Here is a 26,080-nt window from a genome sequence, read left to right as displayed (position 1 = left end):
CGCACCGATGCCTCTTGCTCTCCAGGCTTCAGCGAAAGCCTGCATTCACCCCATAGGACGCACACACATTTCTCCTTCATTTTTGGAGGGGAAAAAGTGCGTCCTATGGGGCGAAAAATACGGTAACCAGCCCCACCTCCCCACCCCAAATCCCAAGCTGCTGTTTGCAATAAATGGCAAATTCAGGGGCAAATAGCAGGTGAGGGAGGGCAATTTGGGATGGGGAAATGGTGGAGAGCCTCACTCCAGATTTGCAGCATGCTCCTGATTGAGGTTGCATTTTCCTGTTTCCTATGCATGCTACTCTAGGCAATGGAGCACATAAATGAGCCCTGCTGGACCAGACCAAAAGCCCAAAAGCAGGACTTGAGTGCAACAGCAGCTCTCCCCACTTGTGATTTCCAGCAACCCGTGTTCAGTGTTCAGGGCTACACTGCCTCTGATAGCAGAGGTGCCAAACACACTAGCTAGCCTCTGCTGGCCAGTAGCCTCTGGAAGGCCAACTCTCTTTCTCTCTGTTCTCTCCTCCGTGGGGTGAGGAGGTAGCTAGCATGTTTGGTTAGCTACTGGATTGGGCCAGTAGCCCAAAGTTCAGGAAAGCTGTGAGCTGATCTGCTTACAGCCTTGTTGTTTCCATCATGGTTTTGAGGTTCAAAATAAATGTGCCCACAGACAGTCGCTGACTCATCTGCTGTAAATGTGTGTGCAGATCTATCTATTTTGGCCTCCCAGCAGACGGACTGAACTTCCTCTTGCGTCCCGTGCTGCTTACTTTTGTAATGACTTTATCCTTTTATCATTATGCCACAGTTTTAAAAGCCCTGTTGTAATGGGGACTATAACTGTTTTTAGGCTCCAGGGTTTCAGGCAGTGGGGAGCGGGGTGTCTCTCCCAGCCTGACGTGGAGACACCAGGGCTTGAGCTGGAGACTTTCTACACGAGGCCAGAGGCTCTCTTACTGAGCTGTGGCCCTGCCATAATATAGTCTATTGAGGCATGCGCAGCTCTTGGCACCCTGCATTGGACTAGATTGGTTAGACTAGATGACCCTAGAGGCTCTGAGTTCTGCCCTGTAACTCCTCCCCTAGGGAAGCCTTGCTTACTGATCACTCACCCTGATTTGTTTGTTTGGGGGGCTAGCCTTGGTCAATGATTTATTGCCACTGATTTACACATTACTCCATGCTTTCCAGTGGATCCTCTTTCAACTCACCTTATCACAAAAATCATTTGGGGTAGGGCAGTGGCAGTGGCAAAAGGTTTGCTGCTCCAGAGCACTCAATCAACTTTAGTTGTGCAACCTGGCTTTGTCAGGATGTGATTAAAACCCACATTGGAATTAGTAACCATCTAGAAGTGCCCTTTGTACACTAATCCTTGAGGCAGCTTCTGAAATAGGGTAGCCAGAGAGGCCTTCCTCACCTCTGGCAATTGTATGGGAGGTGGAATTTCATCAGGTGTTACTTGTTAGGCTGAAAGTCCCTTTTCTATCCAACTATTAAAGCTGCAGCCCTGTGTTTCAGAAGATGTCTTAGCTGTGTGCTCCTTAACTAAACTGCAAACATGGCACCTCACTAATATCGCTCTACGCAGGCATGGCCAAACTTGACCCTCCAGATGTTTCGGGACTACAATTCCCAGCATCCCTGACCACTGGTCCTGTTAGCTAGGATTGATGGGAGTTGTAGTCCCAAACATCTGGAGTTTGGCCATGCCTGCTCTACAGCCATGGTGAGAGGACTCCAACTCCCATCAGCCCCTGAGCCAGCAAGATGAATATTCCATGTTCAGCTCATAGCATCCTCTCATTGTGACATTTTTTTGGTTGCACACTCCTTGTTTAAATGTATAGTTATAGATACCAAAGGTGTTTTGCAGCTCCCTTCACAGACCTTGAAATTGGGGCCATTTTGGTGGGGATGGGTGCGCAGTTGTCAGAGCAGCAGGGAGACTCACTTGTAGCTCTGATGGGACTAGCAGCCACTGTCTTGTCCATTCAGGGGGGAAAGGCAGCTCCAAACAGGAGGCTAGAAGCCAGTACATCTGAACTGGGAGAATTTGCCCAAGTTCTCTTCCATTTCTTTCCACTTTTGCTCTCTAGGGCTCTGAGGTCCGGCCAGCTCAATTCCAGCTTTGCTAGACACAAAATCCCATGTCATGGATGTGGCCTGCAGGCCACAGACCCAAGAGATTGCTGGTTCACACCAGGGTGGCCTAATTGCTGTCCCCAGCCAAGGAAACAGCAGCCTATTTCCAGGAACCTCAGCCTGCCTACAAGACCCTAGGCTTATTCCTAAAAGTATTTCTAAATTGTTTTCTCTGAAACATGCAAAAACAACAATCAATGTTCAACAGTACCACTCAACCCGTACAGAAGTACTAATTAACGGTTTAATTACATGTAACTTGTAAGCCATTTCAGTTTTTAAACAAAGGTATCACTCCACAAGTTGCCACATGTCCTCGGAGACATCTAGCTCTGTTCTCTTAATGTTGCCTGTTATGTTGAGGGTGGACATATCAGACGGCACAGCGATTCTTCAGACAGCTCTTGTTTATTTATAGGCCCAGAACAGAACTGGGCTGAAGGGTTTAGCCAACCTGCTTATATAGAGCTCAACTACAAGGCAAACAGCAACAACTTTCTGTAACCATCCAATCCCTGAACGTCACTTTCAATTCCTTATTTGCATATGTGGACCTGAGTGAAAACTCTCTACAGTATTCCCCTGCTGGCCCAATGTGAGAACTTCAGTACATAACATTGCCTATGTTATAAAGCCATGTCAGGGGGATTGAAAAGGAGTGGGGGTTTTTTTGTCCATTTGACTCTCTCGGATGCTGGTTCTCAGTTTGCCCAGTAATGCTCCGCTGTGGTCTAAACCACTGAGCCTCTTGGGCTTGCCGATCGGAAGGTCTGCAGTTCGAATCCCTGCGACGGGTTGAGCTCCCATTGTTTGGTCCCAGCTCCTGCCCACCTAGCAGTTTGAAAGCACATCAAAGTACAAGTAGATGAATAGGTACCACTCCGGCGGGAAGGTAAACGGCATTTCCGTGTGCTGCTCTGGTTTTGCCAGAAGCGGCTTAGCCATGCTGGCCACATGACCCGAAAAAACTGTCTGCGGACAAACGCCGGCTCCCTCGGCCAGTAAAGCGAGATGATGCCGCAACCCCAGAGTCATTCATGACTGGACTTAACTGTCAGGGGTTTACCTTTACCTTTTAATACCCCAGTAGATCTGCATTTGGAGTCTTCCACCCTTAATTTCTTTTTACTGTCTGCTTTTGCCTGCTGGAAGAGCAATGGAGATCTTGGCTAATGGAGGGCGGTGACTCGAGCCCTGTGAATAATTAGCTGTTTGGACACAGTTCTCCATGGTCTAAGAACATGCGGCTGTGAGAAACAAAAGAACCGATCTACATCCTCCTTGTCCCATGTTCCCACAGAAGCCGTGCCAGTCTTTGTCTGCAGTCTGTTTCTGGCCCTCTGACCTCGGGACGTTTGCTCCCCCCGCAGGGTTAGCTCCTGCTCCGGACATGATGCTATCTGACTTCCCACCCCAGATTTAGATCGGCAGGTCAGGGAACCTTTTCTGACAGATCCTTTTGTTTTTTGGAGCTTTTTTTTTGCAAAGGGAGTATTTTTAAAAAGACAATGCTTTATCACAGCATCATATGTTGCCGAATTGGGAGGGACCCCCCAGGAATCACCTAGTCCAGCCCCCTGCAAGTCAGAAATCACAGCTTCAGAATACCTGGCAAATGGCCATCCAACTTCTGTTTGAATACCTGCAATGAATCACAGAACTGTAGAGTTGGAAGGGACCCTTAAACATTCAGCTGCAGTCTCCTTTCTTGTCCTTTGGTTTGGGTCCTTCCTTGTGGTAAAGGTAAAGGTAAAGGGACCCCTGACCTGACCATTAGGTCCAGTCATGGCCGACTCTGGGGTTGCGGCGCTCATCTCGCTTTACTGGCCGAGGGAGCCGGCGTACAGCTTCCGGCTCATGTGGCCAGCATGATGAAGCTGCTTCTGGCGAACCAGAGCAGCGCATGGAAACGCCGTTTACCTTCCTGCTGGAGTGGTACCTATTTATCTACTTGCACTTTGACGTGCTTTCGAACTGTTAGGTTGGCAGGAGCAGGGGCCAAGTAACAGGAGCTCACCCCGTTGCGGGGATTTGAACCGCCAACCTTCTGATCGGCAAGCAGTGGTTTAGACCACAATGCAGCCAACAATAAGCTGGCTTCATCTTCCAGCCCTTCAGATATTTGAAGTTGGTTATTGTGTCACCTCCCTGTCTTACTTTGCAGCTGCATTTCCTTTGGCAGCTGCTTCAGAATGCCTCTGCATGCCTACCTGGCCAAACAGCTTTTTGCTGTGGGTGGTGTGAGCAGTCACCCTCTCCGTGGTGGACGGAGGCACCTGTGGTAGAGACAGAGGGGCTTAACTATGTCGGAGTACATATGAGTTTCAAAGCCCTCTTAAAGAGTGGCAAGACCCTAGCGCCTGTTTGCTTTTTCCAGTGCCAATTGTACTGGTCCGGCTTGCAGGTTGGCCACTGTGAGAGCAGGATCCTGGGCTAGATGGGCGCCCTTTGGCCTGATCCTGCCGGCTCTTCTGATGTTCTGAGGTGTCCAAAGCATGAAGCACAAAATCTGTGTCCAGATGGAAATAGCAGTGCTTTGCATTCGTGTCTTTGTTTTTAATGCAGACCTATTTCAGTGGCCAAAAGACTTTGCTTTGCATCCTGCCTGACCGGCAACGGTGGAAGGGCTATAACTGGGAGAAAAGTATCAGCGGAATACCCTGTGTAGGATGATATGCATTCTGTATCCCTGACTAAAAGCTACAGTAGCACAAATGGGTCTTAAGAGGCTTCTGTGTGGACGAAATGGGTCGGTCCTTCCTAATTGTTTATTTAAAATCCCAATGAGCAAAAATGTCCGGAAGAACCAATTATAGCAACCAATGTAACAACAAGCCTGATTTTGACTTTGCAAGAGATTGCTGTTCCTTTGTCAACCCACTATTTAATACTTTGCTTCCTCTTGGTCCACACAGTTCTTTCTGCTCCCGGTCTGTGCCCTTCCTTCCTCCCCCTCCCTCCCCCTCTGAATGCATTTTGTTCCCCAGCAAATGGATCCTATGACTCCCTTTGCACAGCACAAAGTGTTCATTCTTACCCCTGCTGCAAACCCTTCTGGGCTATCGCTGGCTTTGTGCAAAGGCCAGGGGAAAGTTCAGAGGGGGTGCAGGGCTTGCTGATAGGTTTGGCCCAAGGTGACCAGTGAATGCAGAACCTCAGCGGACCCTGATAGGCTTTATCCAAGGCGCGCTTCCTCATGCCATACATGTGGGGAACTTGCTTCCACTGGAGGCGATGATGGCCACCTACGTGGATTGGGCGGAAGGATGGAGGGCAAGGAGGTCAATGGCTCTGCTCTGTCTGCATGCCTCTGAAAACCAGTTGCTGGAAACCCCAGGAGGGGAGAGGAGTCCTGTGTGCGGGTCCTTCTTTCAGGTTTCCCTTTTGGGCATCTGGTTGGCACCTGTAAGACCGAGGATCCTGGACCAGACGGGCCATTCTGATGCTCTTACCAATGAATGGAGACCTTTGGTGGACAGTGATAGGTTTGACCCAAGGTAACCAATGAACAGAGACTTTGGGGTATGGTTACCAGATTTCCCTGTTTCCCAGGGCAAGTCTCTGGATTTACAAATCAGTTCCCGGACAAAATCCATCCCCGGATTTCATTTAATGTCCCCTGATTTATATTTTAAGTGTTGTTGATTTATTAGTAGGGAATGAATGTTGCGTGATTGGTTCAATGGCACAAGACACATCATATGGGGACTTCCGGCGAGGCAAAATGGCGGGCGCCACGGCAGAGAGCAGCTCCAACTGCACTACCAGGCTGGCTCCGGGCTGCTGAGACTGCCACTGCCGCCGCTACTGCTGAGGGGGAACCGGGGACGCCTGGCGCACATTCTACTCATGTAAAAACACCAGGCAGGCCCCACAAATAACCCAGAGATTATTTTTAAATAAAACGGCACATTCTACTCATGTAAAAACATGCTGATTCCCGGACCATCTGTGGGCTGGATTTAGAAGGCGATTGGGCCAGATCCGGCCCCCAGGCCTTAGGTTGCCTACCCCTGTTCTTAGGCATTATGGCATCATACATTCCAAGAGAGAAAAGGAGGGTTTTTATGTACACAACAACTGCAGGGAGGATGCTGATAGCCAAGGGATGGAAAGGAGATAAAATTCCAACAAAAGAAGAGTGGCAGGTTAAGTTTATTGAGAAATAGAGGTAAGTAATAGGGAAACAAAGAACCCACACAAAGGTGGGCAGAAGTCGGTGGCTGAAATTTTTCTGTGTTTTCGAGTTGTATTGTTTTTTGGCCCCCCCTTTTTATTGATGAATTATGGTGTGTGTTTTGTGTGTCTGTGTGTGTCGTTTATAAACTAATAAAGACTGAATATATAAAAAAAGAAAGAAAAAGGTTGCATCGTTTGGGACTTTTTAGTTTAGAGAAAGGTGAGTTAGAGGGACATGATAGAAATCTATAACATCATGTACAGCATGGAGAAAATGGATAGCGAAAGGTTTCCCTTCCTCTCTTGAGGATGTTCGAACTCATCCAGTGAAGCTGAATGTTGGAAGATTCAGGACAGAAGAAAAAAGAGCCTGGCTAAACTAAGCGGGCAGCGATGGGCACCAACTCAGAGGGCTTTAGAAGAAGATTAGATAAATTCCTGGGCTGCCAAGGACTCTTAGTCATGATAGCTCTGCTCTGCCGCCACAGCTGGAGGCGGAAATCTTTGGAAGTCCAGTTGCTGAAAACCACAGGAGGCCAGAGGGGGCTCTTGTGTTTGTATCCTGCTTGCTGATTTCCCACAGGCAACCAGTGGCGTAGCGTGGGGGGTGCAGGGGGGGCCAGCCGCACCGGGCGCAACATCTGGGGGTTAGGGTTAGGGGCGCAAATCCACGGGTTAGGGGGCGCAAATCCACGGGTTAGGGGGCGCAAATTACTTGCCTTGCCCCGGGTGCTGACAACCCACGCTACGCCACTTCAGGCAACTATTCAGCCACTGTGATAACAGGGTGCTCGACTAGGTGGGCCACTGGCCTGACCCAGTAGGCTCTTCTTATGTTCTTAAAGGCAAAGGGACCCCTGACCAGTGGCGGATGACTCTCGGGTTGCGGCGCTCATCTCGCTTCATTGGCCGAGGGAGCCGGCGTACAGCTTCCAGGTCATGTGGCCAGCATGACTAAGCCACTTCTGGCAAACCAGAGCAGTGCACGGAAACACCGTTTACCTTCCCGCCGGAGTGGTACCTATTTATCTACTTGCACTTTGAAATGTTTTCAAACTGCTAGGTTGGCAGGAGCAGGGACTGAGCAATGGGAGCTCACCCCGTCGTGGGGATTCGAACCGCTGACCTTCTGATCGGCAAGTCCTAGGCTCTGTGGTTTAGACCACAGTGCCACCCGCATCTTACAACTGGCTTAAAGCGATTTGACTTTCAGATAAGAGAGAGCATTTTCTCCTGTCATTATTTTTTCCTTCTGCTCATTTTCCTCTTACCCAGGCTTTGCTTTTTTCTGCTATTGCTCATTTCCTCTTATCTCGGCTCCACATTCCTGCAGACTAGAATTTGGGAGTTGGCCCTCGTTCAGCTCATACTGAAACAAAACCACATTCCAAGACTTGTAGACAACTGAAGTGAGTGTTTCTTGGGCACCTGAAAACTTGTGTAGAAACACCTTTTGGAAAACATGGGATTTACTTTTGATTTTAAAGGTTTGTTCCCTCCCCCCATCCTGGGTACGCAGGTCATAGGGAGCCCAGTCTTGGGTAGGATTAGAGGCAGTGTTCAAAGTCTTGGCTCCAAAAAGGTTGAATCTTAAGGTTCTATTTTCTGGTGCCTAGTTTCTGCTAATAAACTCCTACCCTGTATGGCGTTGTTGGACCTGTTGGTGTGCATTCTGTGGAAGCAGTCAGAGATGTCCTTCCAGATATTGCTGGGCTGCAGTTTCTGTTTCCCTGAGTGCTGGACATGCTAGCTGGGGCCTACTGGCTGTTGTAGGGCAGCAACATCTGGGTGGCTGCAGGTTCCCCATCCATGCCTCCCACTCTATTTGTCAGCTACAGTGGTACCTCGGGTTAAGTGCTTAATTCGTTCCGGAGGTCCGTACTTAACCTGAAACTGTTCTTAACCTGAAGCACCACTTTAGCTCATGGGGCCTCCTGCTTCCGCCGCACCGCCAGAGCACGATTTCTGTCCTCATCCTGAAGCAAAGTTCTTAATCCGAGGTACTATTTCTGGGTTAGCGGAGTCTGTAACCTGAAGCGTATGTAACCTGAAGCGTATGTAACCCAAGGTACCACTGTACTCTAAGACCTGGTGTTATGGGAAGACTTATCTCCATCATGGGCAGAATAAGATGATGATGATGATGATGATAATTTATTATTATCATTTTATTATTTATACCCCACCCATCTGGCTGGGTTTCCCCAGCCACTCTGTGCGGCTTCCAATAGAATATTAAAATACAACAGTCTATTAAACATTAAAAGCTTCCCTAAACAGGGCTGCCTTCAGATGTCTTCTAAAAGTCTGGTAGTTGTTTTTCTCTTTGACATCTGGTGGGAGGGCGTTCCACAGGGCAGGTGCCACCACCGAGAAGGCCCTCTGCCTGGTTCCCTGTAACTTGGCTTCTCGCAGCGAGGGAACCGCCAGAAGGCCCTCGGCGCTGAACCTCAGTGTCTGGGCAGAACGATGGGGGTGGAGACGCTCCTTCAGGTATACTGGACCAAGGCCGTTTAGGGCTTTAAAGGTCAGCACCAACACTTTGAATTGTGCTCAGAAACGTACTGGGAGCTAGTGTAGGTCTTTTAGGACCGGTGTTAGGTGGTCTTGGCGGCCGCTCCCAGTCACCAGTCTAGCTGCCGCATTCTGGATTAGTTGTAGTTTCCAAGTCACCTTCAGCTGCTCAGCCTTGCTCCTCCACAATGGGGGTCATAAGTGCCTAGTAGGCAGAGGGGGCCTAAGACTGGAGGGTGAGGGCAGGAAATGCCACTTGATCATATCCTTGCATTTGGGACATCTCTGTCCTTGAAGCCAGTCTGGAATAGTCCAGGAGCGTAGGAAGTTGCCTTCATCCCAGCCAGACCAGCGGTCTTCTTAGCTCAGCAGTGTCTACACGGACTGGCAGCAAGGGTCCTCCAAGATTTCAGACCAGGAGTCTCGCCCAGGAGACCCCTGAACTGCCCTGAGACCCCCCTGGGTATAGGGTGGTATATAAATTCAGTAAATAAATAAAACTTGGGGCCTTTTGAGCTGCACCCCTTCCTTTCTTGGGAAGAGAGATTCTGCATACATTTTTAAAGCCAAAATATTGTTCACGGATGGATTTCCTCCCCTTTCCAAACAAAGTACCGATCCAAAACTTAGCAATTAATGTAAAAGCAGGAGCTGTTTTTCAGCACAGCCAAGGCCTCTGCAAGAGCTGTCCAGCTGTTCTCCCCTGAGGTGGTGACACATCTCAGACCACAGCATATTTCATCTAAATAGGAATAATGTGGTGAACCCTAGAAGGATGAATAATATACTTTCTAGACATGGTTTTGGGCATAAATATTTATTTACGGTGCTGGGAGTGGGCGCAAAGGCCTCCCAGCTCTGAGAAAAACTAAACAGCTGAATTGACACAATGTCCGATCACCATATTTTTTTAATGGCTATAAGTTGTTTTAATTTGTATTTGATGTTATTTTTACAGTGGTGCCTCGCAAGACGAAAATAATCCGTTCCGCGAGTCTCTTCATCTAGCGGTTTTTTCGTCTTGCGAAGCAACCCTATTAGCGGATTAGCGCTATTAGCGGTTTAGCGGATTAGCAGCTATTAAAGGCTTAGCGGCTTAGCGGCTTAGAAAAAGGGGGGGAGAGAAAAAAAACCGGAACACTCGCAAGACGTTTTCGTCTTACGAAGCAGCTCAAAAACGGAAAACCCTTTCGTCTAGCGGGTTTTCCGTCTTGCGAGGCATTCATCTTGCGGGGCACCACTGTAATTCTGTAACCTGCCCTGGAACCTTAGGATGAAGGAGGGGTAATAAGTAATATCAGAAGGTTCTTCCATTAGCACCAACTGTCCTAAATCAATACCACCTTTTTGGGGGTCTTCATTTTTGCCTTTTGGGGGAGCGGCATTGTTGCTAGTCAGCGTGGACCTGTGTCGGTCAACCTTGGGTCCTCAGAAGTGGTTGGACTACAATTCCCATCATCCTTGGCCAGCTTAACCAATGGTCAGGGAAGGTGAGAGTTGTAGTCCAACCACACCTGAGAGACCCCAGGTTGAAGGCCCTATGGAGCTGGCTGGGCCAAAGGTCTGAGTCAGTATAAGGCAGCTTCCAAAGCTGTTTCATTTTTTACAAATGAGAACTCACAGTTGAAATGGTTCCATGTCCCACAGCAGTCCAATTTCCATACACTCACTCCCAAGTCAGGAAAAATGCTTTCCCCTGCCCAAGATGACTCTAAATACCAAATTGACCACAAGGCTTCCAGCTCTGTGAAAGCTTCTCCGGTCAGTAACCCCTGGCTGCCTGCCTGATTGGAAAGAAACTGGTGCATTATCCGCTAAAAGGGCATTTGTGCAACGTCTTTGGTTTCTTGAGATGCATAACAATGGTGGAGAAGAGTTGCATGTCCTCTAACATTTTGCTGAAGATAATTGCGGGGGCCTTTTGCACACTTGTTAGCCCTCAGCACCTGGTCCTGGAGGCGCTGGATGCAGCAAGCTTTCTGATGAGCAGATGAAAGAAGGGTGTGGGCTGTAAATGCAGCCATAAAATTAGTAATGAATAACAGAAAGTCCATATCTAACCTTTTTGGTACTTCAAGTTCAAATGAGATAACGAACATTCTAATACTACTTGATTATAATGAAACATCAAAGTGGTGTGCTAAAAATAAAACAATGGGGGCTGTACAACTAAGTTTTACCCAGAGTCGAAATGGAGTAACTTTGGAAAGGGCATGGCTGGCTCTAAAACAGGAGCACTCTGGGTTGTGACTTGGACAGACTTACATTTTAATCCTATGCACAGTTTCTTGGCAGTCAGCCCGCTTGAAATTCCCACTGAACGTGTGGTTTCCATAATAGCAGGGATAGTTTGATCTTATACTGGCCAGTTCATGAATCGATCTATGTTGACTGCAAGTAGCTCTCCCGGGTCTCAGGCAGGGAACATTCCCCGTGCTGCCTGGAGACGCTGCCGTGGTGGGGATTGGGTTGAACCCTGGACTTCCTGCTGTCAGGCTTGGCCTGCTCAGCTCTCCCATGGAGGTTTTGAACTTGAGGAATCAACTGGGAAGAAGAGGAGGTGGCTCCCTGGACATGTGGGTTAGGAGCGTCTTGGTTCTCTGCTTGCCAATGTGCCATTAACTCCCCAGTTGGCTTTAAAAGAGGATTAGACAAATTCATGGAGGAGGCGAGGGCGAGCAGCAGCTTCTGAGCAGGATAGCTTTGATCCTGCTTGCAGGTTTCCCACAGGCAACTGGGAGAAGAGGATTCTGGACTCGATGTTCTTCTGCAGGCTCTTCTGATGTTCCGGATGGAACAGCTCAGGGTGTGTCAGATGGTAGCCTCTACTTAAAATGGAGCCACAGACCAAGCTGTTATTACATGTGATGCAAGGGAGGGTGAGCAGGTTCGCCCTTGAGCTGACCATGTGATTTTAATTTGCTTTGCCCTGAATGCAGCCACTGTAATGATAGACCAGGCATTTGAGGAGACGCAACTGGGAAGAAGACAGTGGGTTGACGGGCAAGTGGCTTTGCTTCTTTCGATGAGAAGAGCCCCTGCGCCCCAGTGTGCGATGTGTTGTGATGATGAACACCCCCAGTGTGGAGAGTTCCAGCTCTGGGGGCGCATGGTGTAGCTAGAGGTCAAAGTTGAAAAACAACAGACCATGAAATTATCAAAAAAAGTGGACAAAAGTTAACCGTTTTAAGAACAAATACGCACAATAAAATCACTCTCACAGGAGGCTAGATGGTTTTGAAAGAGGATTAGACACATTCATGGAGGAAGAGAGGCCTGTTGATGGCTACTGGCCATGTGTCCATACTCTGCCTCCACAGCCAGAGGCAGGGATCCTTCTGAATACCAGTTGCTGCAGGACTCTTGTGCTTGAATCCTGCCTGCTGGTTTCCTGTTGGGGCACCTGATCGGCCCCTGTGAGAAGAGGGGGCTGGACTAGATGGGCCCTGATTCAGCAGGGTCCTCTTAGGTAAAGGTAAAGGGACCCCTGACCATTAGGCCCAGTCGTGGCCGACTCTGGGGTTGCGGCGCTCATCTTGCTTTATTGGCTGAGGGAGACGGCGTACAGCTTCCAGGTCATGTGGCCAGCAGGACTATGGATTGTTAACAGGTGAAAATCCAAAGTTATAATATATAAAGTTAAAGGATTAAGACAAAAACAAAGAGGGAAAGGAATTGCTGAATTAACTAACAGAACTGGAATACAAAAAGGGAGGTGTGAGGAGGTCAGGGAAGTAAGGAAATGAAATGTAAGGCATGGAAAGACAGATGTGTTTTTTTAAAGTGTTTTTTATCTTTTTTTGTATTTTGTATTTTTTTTCCTTTTTGTTTTTTTTCCTTTTCTTTCTTTCTTTTTTTATTTATGTAATCCTTTCTTTGAAACTTTAATAAATATCATTTAAAAAAACAAACAAAAACATGTGGCCAGCATGACTAAGCCGCTTCTGGCAAACCAGAGCAGTGCACGGAAACACCGTTTACGCGGTACCTACTTATCTACTTGCACTTTGACGTGCTTTCAAACTGCTAGGTTGGCAGGAGTAGGAACCAAACAACAGGAGCTCACCCCGTCCCGGGGATTCGAACCTTCTGATCGGCAAGTCCTAGGCTCTGTGATTTAACCCACAGCACCACCTACATCCCTCTTCTTAGGTAGCCTTGCCTAAATAAATAATATCTTAGCAGGCATCAATTGGTTCCTGCTTAAGCAACTGGATGAGATCATTTCCTGCAGGGAGGAGATGCACCCTTCCCGGAAGGAAGCTCTGGCCAAGCTTGACCATTCAAGCCCATCCTGGCAAAAGGGACTGTGCGCCAGGCTAAGCTTGCCCACCTGGTTTGACCCACTTTATCAGTCTCTCTATTATGTGAGGCTCACAGTTGGGGGACAGCCAGCCCCCAAATCGCAAGAGAGTGTCAGTAAGTTGGGACCAGTTTACCTGCGAGACTGCCTAACCCCACATGCTCCCACCTGGCCACTTCAGCCTGTGGAACTGGCCCTGTTGCAGGTGCCACATATGACCCATTCCACATTTGTAAGATACCACTCTGGAACTCCCTGCCTGTTGACATCAGTCAGGCCCCTTCACTGCACTCTTTTCAGCTAAAGGCATCTTTCCCCAGGTAAGCCTATGCAGGCATTTAGAAAGCTGGTGTGAGTTTTAATTATTATTGTTATTTTAATTTTTTGAAAGTCTTAAATGAGTGTCTATTTCTTATTGTTTATCTCTTTTTTCGAAAGAGCTTTGAGGTTTTGGCTTTTGTTTGTTTACAATCAAGCAGTACATAAACATCCACATTTTTACAAAGCCTGTTTTCCCATTACAGTACAAGGGGAGGTTTTCACTGTCTCTCCCTGGTGCCACAGCCCTGTGCCAAATTGAACCCCGTGCCCTGTTCTTGAGCTGCTTTTAAGCAGAGGGGAAAGACCCTGGGAGATCCAGTCATATTTAGCCATGCTCTTCCTGCTACAGACAGACCTTGGCTGCTTTTGGCTGCTCAGGCAGGAAACAGCTGGCTCTGCCTGTGCATAATCCTGCAGGCTTCTGTCCTCTGACATCCCCTGGGGCAGGGAAGGTGGAGAGGCTCTGAACCCCCAGCTCACACTTCTTGTTTCCTCTGCTCTTGCAGCAGAGAGAGGGATCACAAGACTCTGCTTTTGAGAGAAGGAGCCAGGCCTCTTCCTTTGACTCCCCACCTCCTGGGTCGCCTTCTTCCTGGGAGGGGCACCCAAACAGGCTGCTCTGTGGTGCTCACTTTCTGTTTTTTTTAAAAAATAATATTTTATTAGGTTTTATCAACAGAAAAATTCGAAAAAATACAAAAACAGAAAAATACAAAATTACAAAATTCAAAAATACAAACATTAAACACAAAGAAAAAAAGAGAAGAAAAAACACATATAAAAGAAAATAAAGCTCCCTCTTTCTTAATTTCTCATCTGTAATTAACTTATTTTCCTGACTTCCTCACGTCTCCCTTTTTTTGTATCCCTTTTAAAAATTGGTTCAGCAAATCATATCCTATTAGTTTATCTATTAGCAATCCCATCTTACATTTTACCTTATCGCTAGAGCCCCTTCAATTAATTTCAATGTCATCAGCATTCAAAAATTTTACAATATTTCTGCAAATAAGTTTTAAATTTCCTCCAATCTTCTTCCACCACCTCTTCTCCCTGGTCTCGGATTCTGCCAGTCATTTCCGCCATTTCCATGTAGTCTATTAGTTGCACCTGCCATTCTTCCAAGGTGGGTAGGTCTTGTGTCTTCCAATGCTTTGCGATGAGAATTCTTGCTGCTCTGTGGTGCTCACTTTCTGAGCCCTACAGCATGGATCACAGCCAGCCCACCCATGAGGCCAGGTGAGATGACTGCCTTGGGCGGCAGGATCCACAGAGGCAGTGTCTGTGTGAAGTTAGTTTCACTTTTCGCGGAGAGCGAGAGAGCGCGAGTGCATGGCACAGCATGTGTCCAAGTTCAGATGGACTTCTTTGTTTGGCTTGTAAATAAACGCTGTTAAAGAGAGAAGAACAGTGTCTGGACTTTCCTTTCCTCCTTCTCACACAGAGGCAACCGCTGCTGCTCTGTTACTGCTTGCAGACGTTTTCCACAGAGGCTTGCGCAGACAAAACGTGCAGAGTTTTTGCGCAGAGGAAACGCACTGGACAGGCAGAAGTTCCACAGGTGCTGCTGGTTTCCCACTGTTATGTGCTGAAGTTCTCACCCTGGGCCAGCAGGGAGATACTGTAGATAGTTTTCACTCAGGTCCACATATGCAAATAAGGAATTGAAAGTGACGTTCAGTGATTGGATAGTTACAGAAAGTTGTTACTGTTGCGTTGTAGTGGAGCTCTATATAAGCAGGCTGGTTGAACCCTTCAGTTCAGTTCTGTTCTGGCCTGTGAATAAACAAGAGCTTTCTGAAGAATTTCTGTGTTGTCTGATATGTTCACCCACAACTTAACACCCATTCCCAGGGAGGAAATGGCCAGAGCTGCCCTCTGGGGTCTCTCGGCATCTGCACCCACCTGGTGTGATTCGGAGCTTGTTTTCTGCTGGCGTAGAGGTCAGGATCTAAAGCAGGGGTCAGAAAGGTTTACCTCACCTGGGCCGGTTCACTCCAGTGGAGATCCCTCTGTGGACTGGATTGTGTGTGCGTGTGAGCGCGCGTGCCCACGATTTCTGGCCTCTGTGCAGACGCGCTTTCCGGTGTCTGCATCTGCACAGAGGCAATTTCTAGCACCGCAGAAGCGAGTCCCCGCGCTGCACTGGTTTAGCACAGCGCGCAGGGACCCGCCGAGTGCGCAGCTCGGTTCGGGGGCAGAGTTTTCAGAAATCACTGGGGAGGGGGATTGATGGTCAACCCTGGGGAATTGTATCTCTGTGTGGGGGAACAGGGGTCTCCTTGGCACTAATTTCTCACACTCACCCACAGCCCCTTCTCGGCACATGGCGTTAGTATACCCTGGACTGGCTCAGCCAGCGTCTCCTTCTGAAGTCGCCACAAGCTGTCTATGCGGCGCAGCTGCCTTTGGCCCTCTGTTAGGATTAAAATTTGCCTTTGCAACTTTTCTGCCTGTAGATTTAGACCCTCTTCACTTGCCAAGCATTTAACTTGTTTGCTTCTAGGAATGCACTCCTTTAAAAAAAACCAACAACCCGCAGCTTTTACTAGATTTACACAGGTCAGAGGGCCACGAGTTTCTGACAAGGGGCTGTTAGATCCCAGCTGGCAACGTCAACCACCAGGCTGGCAGTGACATTTTAAGAAGCAATGACTGCAGGGTGGTTTGTAAGGGGAAGTGTTGTTCAGCTGGCTGGGCAGGACTTGGCAGCTTTAAGGAAGGAAGCAATAAAAACGTCTGCGCTCTGCAGTGACAGAGAGAGAAAATTCCATGCACTTTGCCTGCTTTGTGGGAGACACTGGTTGCTCTTTCCCCCACTGAATCAGGCTGTTTTGAGACATGCCGTCGTGTGCTGCCTGCCCCCTAGCCTTTGTGCAGCTATGACATCCATCAGGGGCACGTGGCGGCTTTTCTGTGTTCTGTTGTGTGTGAGCAGCCACATTCCCTCCCCCAACCACCAGTGTCACTTGTTCGGCACTCCTGACTGAATTGCCAAAATGCCAGGAGAACAAAGGCCATCATTTTATTTTTGCAGACACACACTTAGTGAGGCACCACTAAGCGCCTTGTTCGAGGCTTATAGCTGGTGGAACAGAAAAGACCATGAACCTTGGCAATGGGCCCCTCCAGATGGGTAGCAGCGGGTGGGGCGGGGGAGGCTTAGTTCACCTCCCGAGAGAGGGGCGAGGCAGTGGCATGGTCAGCCCAGTGCAGACACACTGGCAGAGCCAATCTGCTGTTCCTGCCCATGGGTTTGCACTCTGCCAGCCTTGCTACTGGTTTGCCATGATGGGGAGCAATGATGGGGAGAGAACCACAAACACCATCTTGAGGTCCTTGCAGAAAAAGGTGAGATCAAAATGCAAAAAATGAAAATAAAAATCTATAAATAGCAATATATAGTGGTACCTTGGTTCTCAAACTCAGTCCTTTCTGGAAGTCCGTTCGACTTCCAAAACCAAGGCGTGGCTTCTGATTGGCACTGGAAACAATGCCAACAGCCAAAACGGACATCCAGCTTCCAAAAAATGTGCGCAAACCGAAACACACACTTCTGGGTTTGTGGCGTTTGGGAGCCGATTTGTTTGGGAGGCAAGGTGTTTGGGAACCAAAGTAGCATTGTAATAGATTATTTTCATAATATATATGCACTCTTTATCCTAGTATATGCATTTTTGGCTGGAGAAACCACATTACAAATTCCAGAGGATTTCTAAGGATGGTTGTGTTTGGGAGGAGGAGAGGACAGGAGAAAGAAAGAGAGAGAGAGAGAGAGAGAGAGAGAGAGAAAGAAAGAAAGAAAGAAAGAAAGAAAGAAAGAAAGAAAGAAAGAAAGCTGTGAGTGGAGAGGGCAGTTGAATGGGCTGAGCAAATACCATCTACCCTGGACCTGCCCATAAAAAGCAAGTCTAGCTTGAGGCTCTTTCCATGGGCTCTTTTGTAGGCGAGTCGAGAGTTTGTTTGGACCTGGAGGTTTTTTGTTCACCACTTAGAGATATTTTAAATATATTAAGCAGTGTAGAAATCAAATAATATAATTGTTTCAATTTCATTGTTCTGTATGGGACAATGACAATAAAGATATCATATATCGTTTGAAAAATGCAGGGTCCTCTTTATGTTGCAGGGGGTTGGGCCAGATGGCCTTGAAGTCCCTTCCAACTCTGTAATTCTATGAGGAACGGAATCTAATTTCTTCCACCTCTCAAGGGATTGGCAATAAGGCGCATCCTTGCAGGCTGTCATAGTGAGGATCTGCTATGATAATGAGGGTTTCCTTCCCCTCCAATTATAAGCAGTGACTCAGAGACCTCAAGAGAAGAAAGCTTTGCTGCCTCTTGCCAGAATGAGGTAATATTCCCTGGGTAGACAGGAGCCTGACGCGAGGCTCCCCTGATTCCGAAGGGTGTGTGTTCGAATCAAACTTTGGTTTCCATAGAGCTGTTTGGCCTTTCTCAGTCCCTAGGCAGTGGGCAGGATGGGGTGAGCCTTGTTTTGGAAGACAAGTCATTAGCCATAAGGCTTGCCGACAGGAGGGGGTGAGGGAGAGAAGGAAGATCCCTGGCGTACTATTTAAAAAACAAAGGTGAATAGTGGAAATTGGCCCATGAAGCTTTTCATGGTGCAGTGCTTGAAATGTGACCTGCTTCTGTTCCCAGTGTGATCAAAATCAGGCGAGCGGCGAGATCAGTTGCGCAGTCCGTGCTGTCCTCACACATTGCAGCGGGTTGGACTCGATGAGCACTGGGGATCCCTTTCAGCCATGCAGTTCTTGTCAGGAGCTCGTCCTACACTCGAGTAGGACCCTGGCAGAGACACATGCCCAACTGACATGTTCTCGCCCTCCTGGTCGATCGTTCGGGAGCTTCCAAAGCTTTCTTCTGCCCGAACATCACAGTGACTGATGCCAGCAGACACCGGCACACTTAGGGATCTGCAGAGTCTGTGCAGTTCGTGTGACAGACCTCAGCAACTCAGCATTTTGGCTAATCTACTTTATTTACATATAAACACACACAGAGCACTGCAACATGGCTCCCTCTCTCTAGCATCAGACAGCAAAGAGAAAAAAACGAAGGACAATAGTCCCACTTCACAGAACACAATAACAAAAAATTCCTGTCTCCGTCACTTCCCACTCTGTGGAATCAAAACATACACCGTCATGTACAAAAATCCCATGACTGCAATCATGGAGCAGGAATTCTAACAGTTCTATGATTCTATGAAACTTTGCCCACGCTGGGGAGCAGCAGGCCCAGAGGTCAGGATTTAACAGGTCCTGGTGGGCAGGGATGGGGCCTCCAGTAGTGATGACCCCCCTTCTGCTGGATATACAAGGATCCCCGAGCCCTAGTGGTGCGGCAGACAAGTGCCAGAAAGTGCAACTGCAGCTTGATGCGATTTGGGAAACTCCCTCCGTCTCCCAGAAGATCGTGCCTGGTTCCAGCGGTAGTTGTCACACTTCTAGCACAGGAGACGGGATCCTGTGGGCCCACCAAATGTTGCTGGGCTCCCAGTTATGGTCACCCTGATCCACTGGCCATGCTGGCTGGAGCTGCTGAGAACTGGGGTGCAATCAGACGACAGACACAGATAAGAAACAACACTTTAATAACCCATCAGGCAATGCAAAACACTTTTAAAGATACAGTATAAACCGTTTCAGCTCATCTGGTAGCAGAAGTTCACTCATTCTCTGTCACTGTTCTCATCCCAAAGACTTCCGTATGCAAAGGCGGCACAACTGCATCAAGGAGAAGGACCCTCAATGAATTTGCAATACTTGCTCCTCCCCGGGCACCGGCAACCCATGCTATGCTACTGCCTGAGCTCAAGGGCACTTTGCCTACTTCTGCCCCCCCCCCCCAAGCTGGTACTCAAGGGCATACTGCCTCCCAGGGCAGTGACAGACTGTGGGCTCTCAACTTCCAGTGGTGTCCTGTGCAGGTGCCCCTCCCCGCTCTGTTATACAGCATTATTGTGCCGCCCCCTCCGTCACAGTGCCCAGTGTGGGTGCACTGGTTGTCCAGTGGAGTTAGAACGCACCCATTGTGGCTGTGTCCTGTGAGCTCTGCCCTTGCAGCTTCCAGAGTAGAACTGCGTGGTGTTGTTATTTCTCCACCCACCCATCTAGGAGCTGGGTCAAGTAGGAGGAGGAAGAGTTGGGAAGTGGGCTTTTTGATATTGGCATTGTTTTGTTTTGCCCCGGGGCAAGCTGCTGTTATGCCTCTGCTCTGCTGTCTTTCGTGGCTGATTGTTCTGACCTACTTCCCAGGATCAGAGGAGGCTGGGAGTGCCCGGCGGGAACATTCTGGAGGGAACTGGTTATGTTTCAAAGAGGAAAATCGCTGTACACAAACAGACTTCCCTTGTAGCCAAGTCCTCAGTGTAGGTATAGACTTGCTGAAAGCCTCATACAGGACTGTGTGCCTCACAAAGGACATTGCCAGATTGTGAATTAAGCAATCAAATACTAGGTGTGTAGCTCCACCCCTCTTCCTGAAGGAGCGCAGGGTGTCAAATACGTCAAAACCGGAATGCAATGGAAACTTCTAACCAATAGCTTAAAAACAACCTTCTAAAAAAAAAGTTTAAATGCTTTAAATAAACCCAACAACTAATAATTTATGGTTTGGCAGGAACAGATTTTTCCACTAACAGAGGCCTGGGGAAATGGGAATGTTGTTTGATTCTTCTTCAAATAAGTTAATGGAGGAGACAGGTGCAGTTTGCTAGGGGGAGGGCATTCCACAAACCGGGAGCCACCACTGAGAAGGTGCCATCCTGCAAGTCCCTCCCCATGAGGCTGAACGAGAGACAAGCAGGGCATGTGGGTGGCCTGATAACTTAGATGCATCACAAGTTCCAGTTGGGTGTGTGCCTGCGAACAGCCCAGTGCAGAACATTCCTTCCAGACTTTGGAAATGGCATTGGGTGCTGCTGGGAAAGCTGCCTTCAAAGGAGGTGCTGGTTTCTAGAGCCTAGAGGATAAAGAGTAGTGTCCGATCATCTCAGCAGAATAAGAACCTAAGGAAATGTGATTGCAAGCCTAATAGGGTTCCTGGGATTTTCGACCAATCCCATGTTGTTGTTTTAAGTGAACCAACCAGGTTCTCTCTTCTTGGACAATCAGATGGAGCAGGGCATATTTTTGGGTGGGGTCACTTTTCTGAATTTTGCAATTTGGCTCTTGGCTCAAAGTATCTAACTGCATATTTAGGATTTTTTTAAAAAAACAAACACATGCCAAAATAATTGTAGATGTTTGTGCTGTTTTCAACCTCAGTAAATTGGAAACGGGATGCTGTCACAGGACAGGATGCCCTTCTGAATGGATGCATGAGAAATGGATGCTGTAGAGCAAAGTCTAATGTATTGACTCTGTCTGCAGACTAATAAAATCGAATGTATTGAATTTCGCCGCAGGCCAAAGCAAAGACACACACACATACCCCAAAATAAATAAACAAAAGGATTCTTGCATTGCAGGGGGTGGGACTAGATGGCCCCTGGGTTCCCTTCCAACTCTACAATTCTATGATTCTATGTAATAACATCTCAAAATATTGTCCTCTCTTTCATTTGGGTTTTTTTTTTTTTTTTTTGAGGAAATGATTTTGGAGTAGAACAGGTGTGGGGAGTGTTTGAGTCCTAGAATCATTGAACTTCAGAGTTTCATCTAGTCCAGCCCTCTGCAAAGCAGGAATTGCAGCAGAAGAGTCCCCTGCAGGTGGGCATTCAACCTCTCTCTCAAAATCTCAAAGGAGGAGGAGCCCCCCACCTTCCAAGGGAGGCTGGTCCACTGTCAAACAGCTCTTACTACCATGCTTCAAATAAATAAAAGGTAAAGGGACCCCTGACCATTAGGTCCAGTCGTGGCTGACTCTGGGGTTGCGTCTCTCATCTTGCTTTACTGGCCGAGGGAGCCGGTGTACAGCTTCCGGGTCATGTGGCCAGCGTGACTAAGCCGCTTCTGGCGAAACCAGAGCAGCGCACCGAAACGTTGTTTACCTTCCCACCGGAGCGGTACCTATCTATCTACTTGCACTTTGACGTGCTGTCGAACTGCTAGGTTGGCAGGAGCAGGGACCGAGCAACGGGAGCTCACCCCGTTGTGGGGATTCAAACCGTGACCTTCTGATCGGCAGGCCCTAGGCTCTGTGGTTTAGACCACAGCACCACCCGCATCCCCACAAATAAATAAATAAATAAATAAATAAATAAATAAATAATAAGAAATAAAAATAAATAAATAAGAGCAAGTTTAATAAGTAAGCGAGCTCCCTTGGAATGCCCCTGCTCCTTGGAAATAAAACTATTTCCAAGGAATATAGCTGCTTGGGGGGGTGGAGCGGTTTGGGGAGTGTAGGACCACTGGTTACAGCCAAAGGTGTAAAAGACCCGTGATCTTCCAGTGTTGGAGGATTCAATCTGTCACCATCCCTGACTGCTGGCTGTGTCAATGGGGGCTGATGGGAGCTCCACGCGGGAAGGGCCACGGGTCTCTCCTCCCTGGCTGGAGGAGACCCCTGCCTGAAACCCGGGAGTGCCATTGTTGGCAGTCAGTGCAGACAGCTGTGAACTTAGGTGGCTAATGTATGCTTAGCAGATTTTTTTCCTCCCCCCCATATCTTTACCTTTCCTTTACTTGTTTCATCGACCTCCTCACACCTCCTTTTTTTTGTATTCTAGTTCAATTTACTATTTCAGCAAATTCTTTCCATCTTTCTCAATTTTTGTTCTATAATTTATCTTAACGGTCTAACCTTAAATTTTTTCATTTTGGCCCGTTATCAATCAGCTTTTACTTAATTCTTTGTTACATTTCTGCTAAAACCATATAGCTTCATTCCAGCATCCTTCTAACACTCATTGATTTTACAATGTTTCTGTAAATATACTTTAAATTTTTTCCAATCTTCTTCCACCGACTCTTCTCCCTGATCTCGAATTCTGCCAGTCATTTCCGCCAGTTCCATGTAGTCCATCAACTTCACCTGCCATTCTTCCCTGGTGGGTAGATCTTGTGTCTTCCAGTGCTTTGTGATAAGTATTCTTGCTGCTGTTGTAGCATACATAAAGAAAGTTCTATCCTTCTTTGGCACCAATTGGCCAACCATGCCCAGGAGAAAGGCCTCTGGTTTCTTCAGGAAGGTATAGTTAAATACCTTTTTCATTTCATTATAGATCATCTCCCAGAAAGCCTTAATCTTTGGGCATGTCCTCCAAAGGTGAAAGAAAGTACCTTCAGTTTCATTACATTTCCAACATTTATTATCGGGCAAATGGTAAATTTTTGCAAGCTTGACTGGGGTTATGTACCACCTATAAATCATTTTCATTAAATTCTCTTTTAGGGCATTACATGCCGTAAACTTAGCAGATTTTTTTTTCAATGAAGCTGAGTAGCAACAGGGAGTCAGTAGTGAGGATGGTGAGGCAAAAGACCCTGGGCCCAGGCCCACATGCATATTGTATAAAGGGGCAAAGCCCTTCTTTCACACCCTGTGAAACATAAATACACAGAATTTTTAAAAAACTGGGCAACGGCCAGCCGCCTGCAACTCCCGAGCATCCCCAGATCAGTCAAAACAAAGGGGGCAGGAGATCTGTACCACCGGACGTCCCTGGTTCTCCTTCGGCAGTTGCGGCAGCAGTGGCAGTCAGCAGCCCGGAGCCAGCCTGGTAGCACAGTTGGCTCTGGCTGGCTTCAGGAGCTGCCCGCTGCCGTGGCGCCTGCCATTTTTCCTTGCTGGAAGTTCCGGTAAGGAAAAATGGCGGGCGCCACGTCAGCGGGCAGCGAGCAGCTCCTGAAGCCAGCTAGCCAGAGCTGAGGCTGCCGCTGCCACATTTCCTGGGGACAGATTTGCAAATCCGGGGACTGTCCCCGGGAACCCGGGACATCTGGTAACCCTAGGCTAATGGTCTGACTCAGGATGAGCCAGCTTCCTCTGTTCTCAGCTTCCTATATTCTTAAGGGTGGGAAAAACCAGCCGGTTAGGTATGCCTCACTGCTGCACAATTCCTCTGTGGAATGTCTGCAGAACCTGCCTCTCCGGAATTGGCAATGCGGTGTCGAATGTTCCCCGTTTCCTCTTTGTATTTTTGTAGGTGAGAAGAGATTCCGGTTTGATCCCAGGGAGGGCCACATTGTGCTCTACCATGAACAAGGGGCCCCCTCCGTCTTTGTGGGGACAGTTGGCAGGCTTCATTACTACAACTTTGAGAACTCCACCAGCTTTACGGTAGGGAGATGGAGGACAACGCTTCACAAATTTGTTTTTTGTTTTTAACTTTTCATTTATTTAATTCACAAAAAGTGCAAATGTAACAAAAAGGAAGGGAAAAGAAAGAATCTGAAATTTAAGCCATGAAATATACAAAGGACAAAGATGCAGCACAGCTCCAAAGGGATAGGAAAGTATTAACTCCTACAAAGATTCACTTTACAAATAATAAGTATAAAAACAGAAGCATCTTCCACCAGTGAGTTCCATCGCTATTGACAATAAAGGTTCTGTAAAGGCTTCGGTTTCCCAGATATTCACGTAAACTGGTAGCACTGAGTCACCACATGCCTCAATATTTGTATACGGAATAAAATCATGTCATATATTAAAAAAGCCAGTCATTTGAGCTCTGCCCTTTTAGTTTATGAGATACCTTTTCAAGAAGGGCAATTTGCCAAACCTTGAATACCAGCCACCCAAATGGTTAAAGGTTTCCCAGGAAATGCAGCCCGGGGTGCTGTTGAGAGATGAGAAAAAGGTTGCTTACTTTTCAAGTGGAGTGTTAGGGGAGGGGTAGTACTTCTGGTGGGGGACACATTGTGCTCCTTCTAGGGTAATTGTCCACCTTGGTCCCCAGCCTGCACTCAGCTCTCCCCTGTGGTTCTTAGAAGATGTCAGTAGACGACAGCGACCACATTCCCAGGAAATGGCTTTGACTGGCCAGCTAAACCAGGTGAGGGCAGCCAGTGAGTCTCAAACCTTCAGTGAGCTAGGGAACTGCCCTGCACGTGAAGATGGACTCCAGCAGACTGAGCAGATGAGACCAATTGTGGGTCAAGAAGGCAGTTTCTGCCTGTGCTGTAGAGGGAAGTGAGGATCAGATGGGGCTCATCAACCTAGAAAGGTAGCCCATCTAGGAGAAAGAAATTTTGATCCTAAGCTTCTACTGCCTTGTGGGATATCTTTGGGAGAAGAAAAGGCTAAGGAGTAAAGCCTACACAAATCCAGAGTCCCTAAAACAGTTGGGTGGCACCTTGTACGCCTCCTTCTGGCAATACCTGCAGCCAAGCTGGTGCCAAAGGTCTTGCTTTGCTTTCCTTTAGACCCCATCAGTGAGGCCAAGAGACCTCCCTGCACACTGAGCAGGCCTGTGTCCCGAGGAGGTCACTTTGGTGTTGCTCACACAGTGGTTTGACTTCACCTCCAGAGAAGACAGATGGCAACAGCTTTTCAAATCCTGCTCTGTTTCCAGCTACATTTTATTCAGAGAAGACTCCTTCGCCATCTAAGCACAGATTAGATCTTGGAGTTGTAGTTTCCATTTTAATTCAGAATAATCCAGCCGTTTGGAAGTCTGCCTAAATTTGGGAAAGGGTCTCTCCTGTCAGTTTCATGTCAGACGAATGTTCTTCTTGCAGACTTGGAAGAATCGGTACCCTCAGGGAGCTAGCTGGTCTGGAAAAATGTCAAAGTCTCAATGACGAATTAATTGCTTTGGTGTAGCCTCAGGGAACGGAGAAGCTGTTAAGTTTCCAGCACTCATAATTTCCCAGCTCTCATGGTAAACATCAGGACAAGTGGGACTACTGTGGCAGTGCAGAGTTCAGGCTGTATCTCTTTGGGGATACACTGTTCTGTTCTCCTCCCCTAGACTGTCAGGTTCCCTATCCAGGGAACAGCCTGGACCTTGAACCCAACCCCAGTCCCAGCAGCAATCATAGAATTGTAGAGTTGGAAGGAAACACATTAATAAACTTGTCGAAGAATCTCTGGCAGATGGCCATCTGACCTCTGCTTAAAGATCTCCACCACCTTTTGAGGAAGTTCGTTCTGCTGTCGAATGTCTCTTACTCTCAGAAAATACCGTATTTTTTGCTCTATAACACGCACGAGACCATAACACGCACGTAATTTTTAGAGGAAAACAAGAAAAAAATATTCTAAACGAAACAGTGGGTGAATGATTTTTGTGGTTCATGCTGTGGCCACAGAAATGTGATCTGACAGTGAGTTGGAGTAGCCCAATGCAAAAATCCTGAGGATCCATGTGGATCCATGCTTTGTAACCACGGAGGAGGGAAGGAAGGGGAACCATGGATCCTCTGCTCACGACTGCAGCAGATCCCCCCGCCACCCGCAGGCATTCGCTCCATAACACGCACAGACATTTCCCCTTATTTTCTAGGAGGAAAAAAGTGAGTGTTATGGTGCAAAGAATACGGTACTTCCTAATGTCATGTCTTTCAAAACTGGATGATGGCAGTGCAGTCTTTGTGGGACTTCCCTCACGTTTGATCCGGAAGCTATAGTGAGTTCAGAATGCTTCAGCCTGGGTGCTGACACGGGTGAGACCCCGCCGGCATATTGCTCCTCTGCTCAGA

At 47.8% G+C, this 26,080-nt stretch overlaps 1 protein-coding gene across 1 annotated transcript in view; it reads left to right on the top strand.

Annotated features, from left to right (window-relative positions):
* The window catches only part of SEMA7A (semaphorin 7A (JohnMiltonHagen blood group)), a 50,578-nt gene that overhangs the window by 8,439 nt on the left and 16,059 nt on the right, over nucleotides 1-26,080 (top strand). The window contains exon 2 of the mRNA XM_082237395.1: nucleotides 23,581-23,714. Coding sequence (XP_082093521.1) covers nucleotides 23,581-23,714 — 134 coding nt within the window. The remainder of the gene's footprint in view (nucleotides 1-23,580; nucleotides 23,715-26,080) is intronic.

The sequence above is a fragment of the Podarcis vaucheri genome (assembly GCF_965113315.1).
Source record: "Podarcis vaucheri genome assembly, chromosome: 9".
Lineage (NCBI taxonomy): Eukaryota > Metazoa > Chordata > Lepidosauria > Squamata > Lacertidae > Podarcis > Podarcis vaucheri.
The sequence above is the reverse complement of the archived record's forward strand: the minus strand, read 5'-3'. Positions and strand labels throughout refer to the sequence as shown.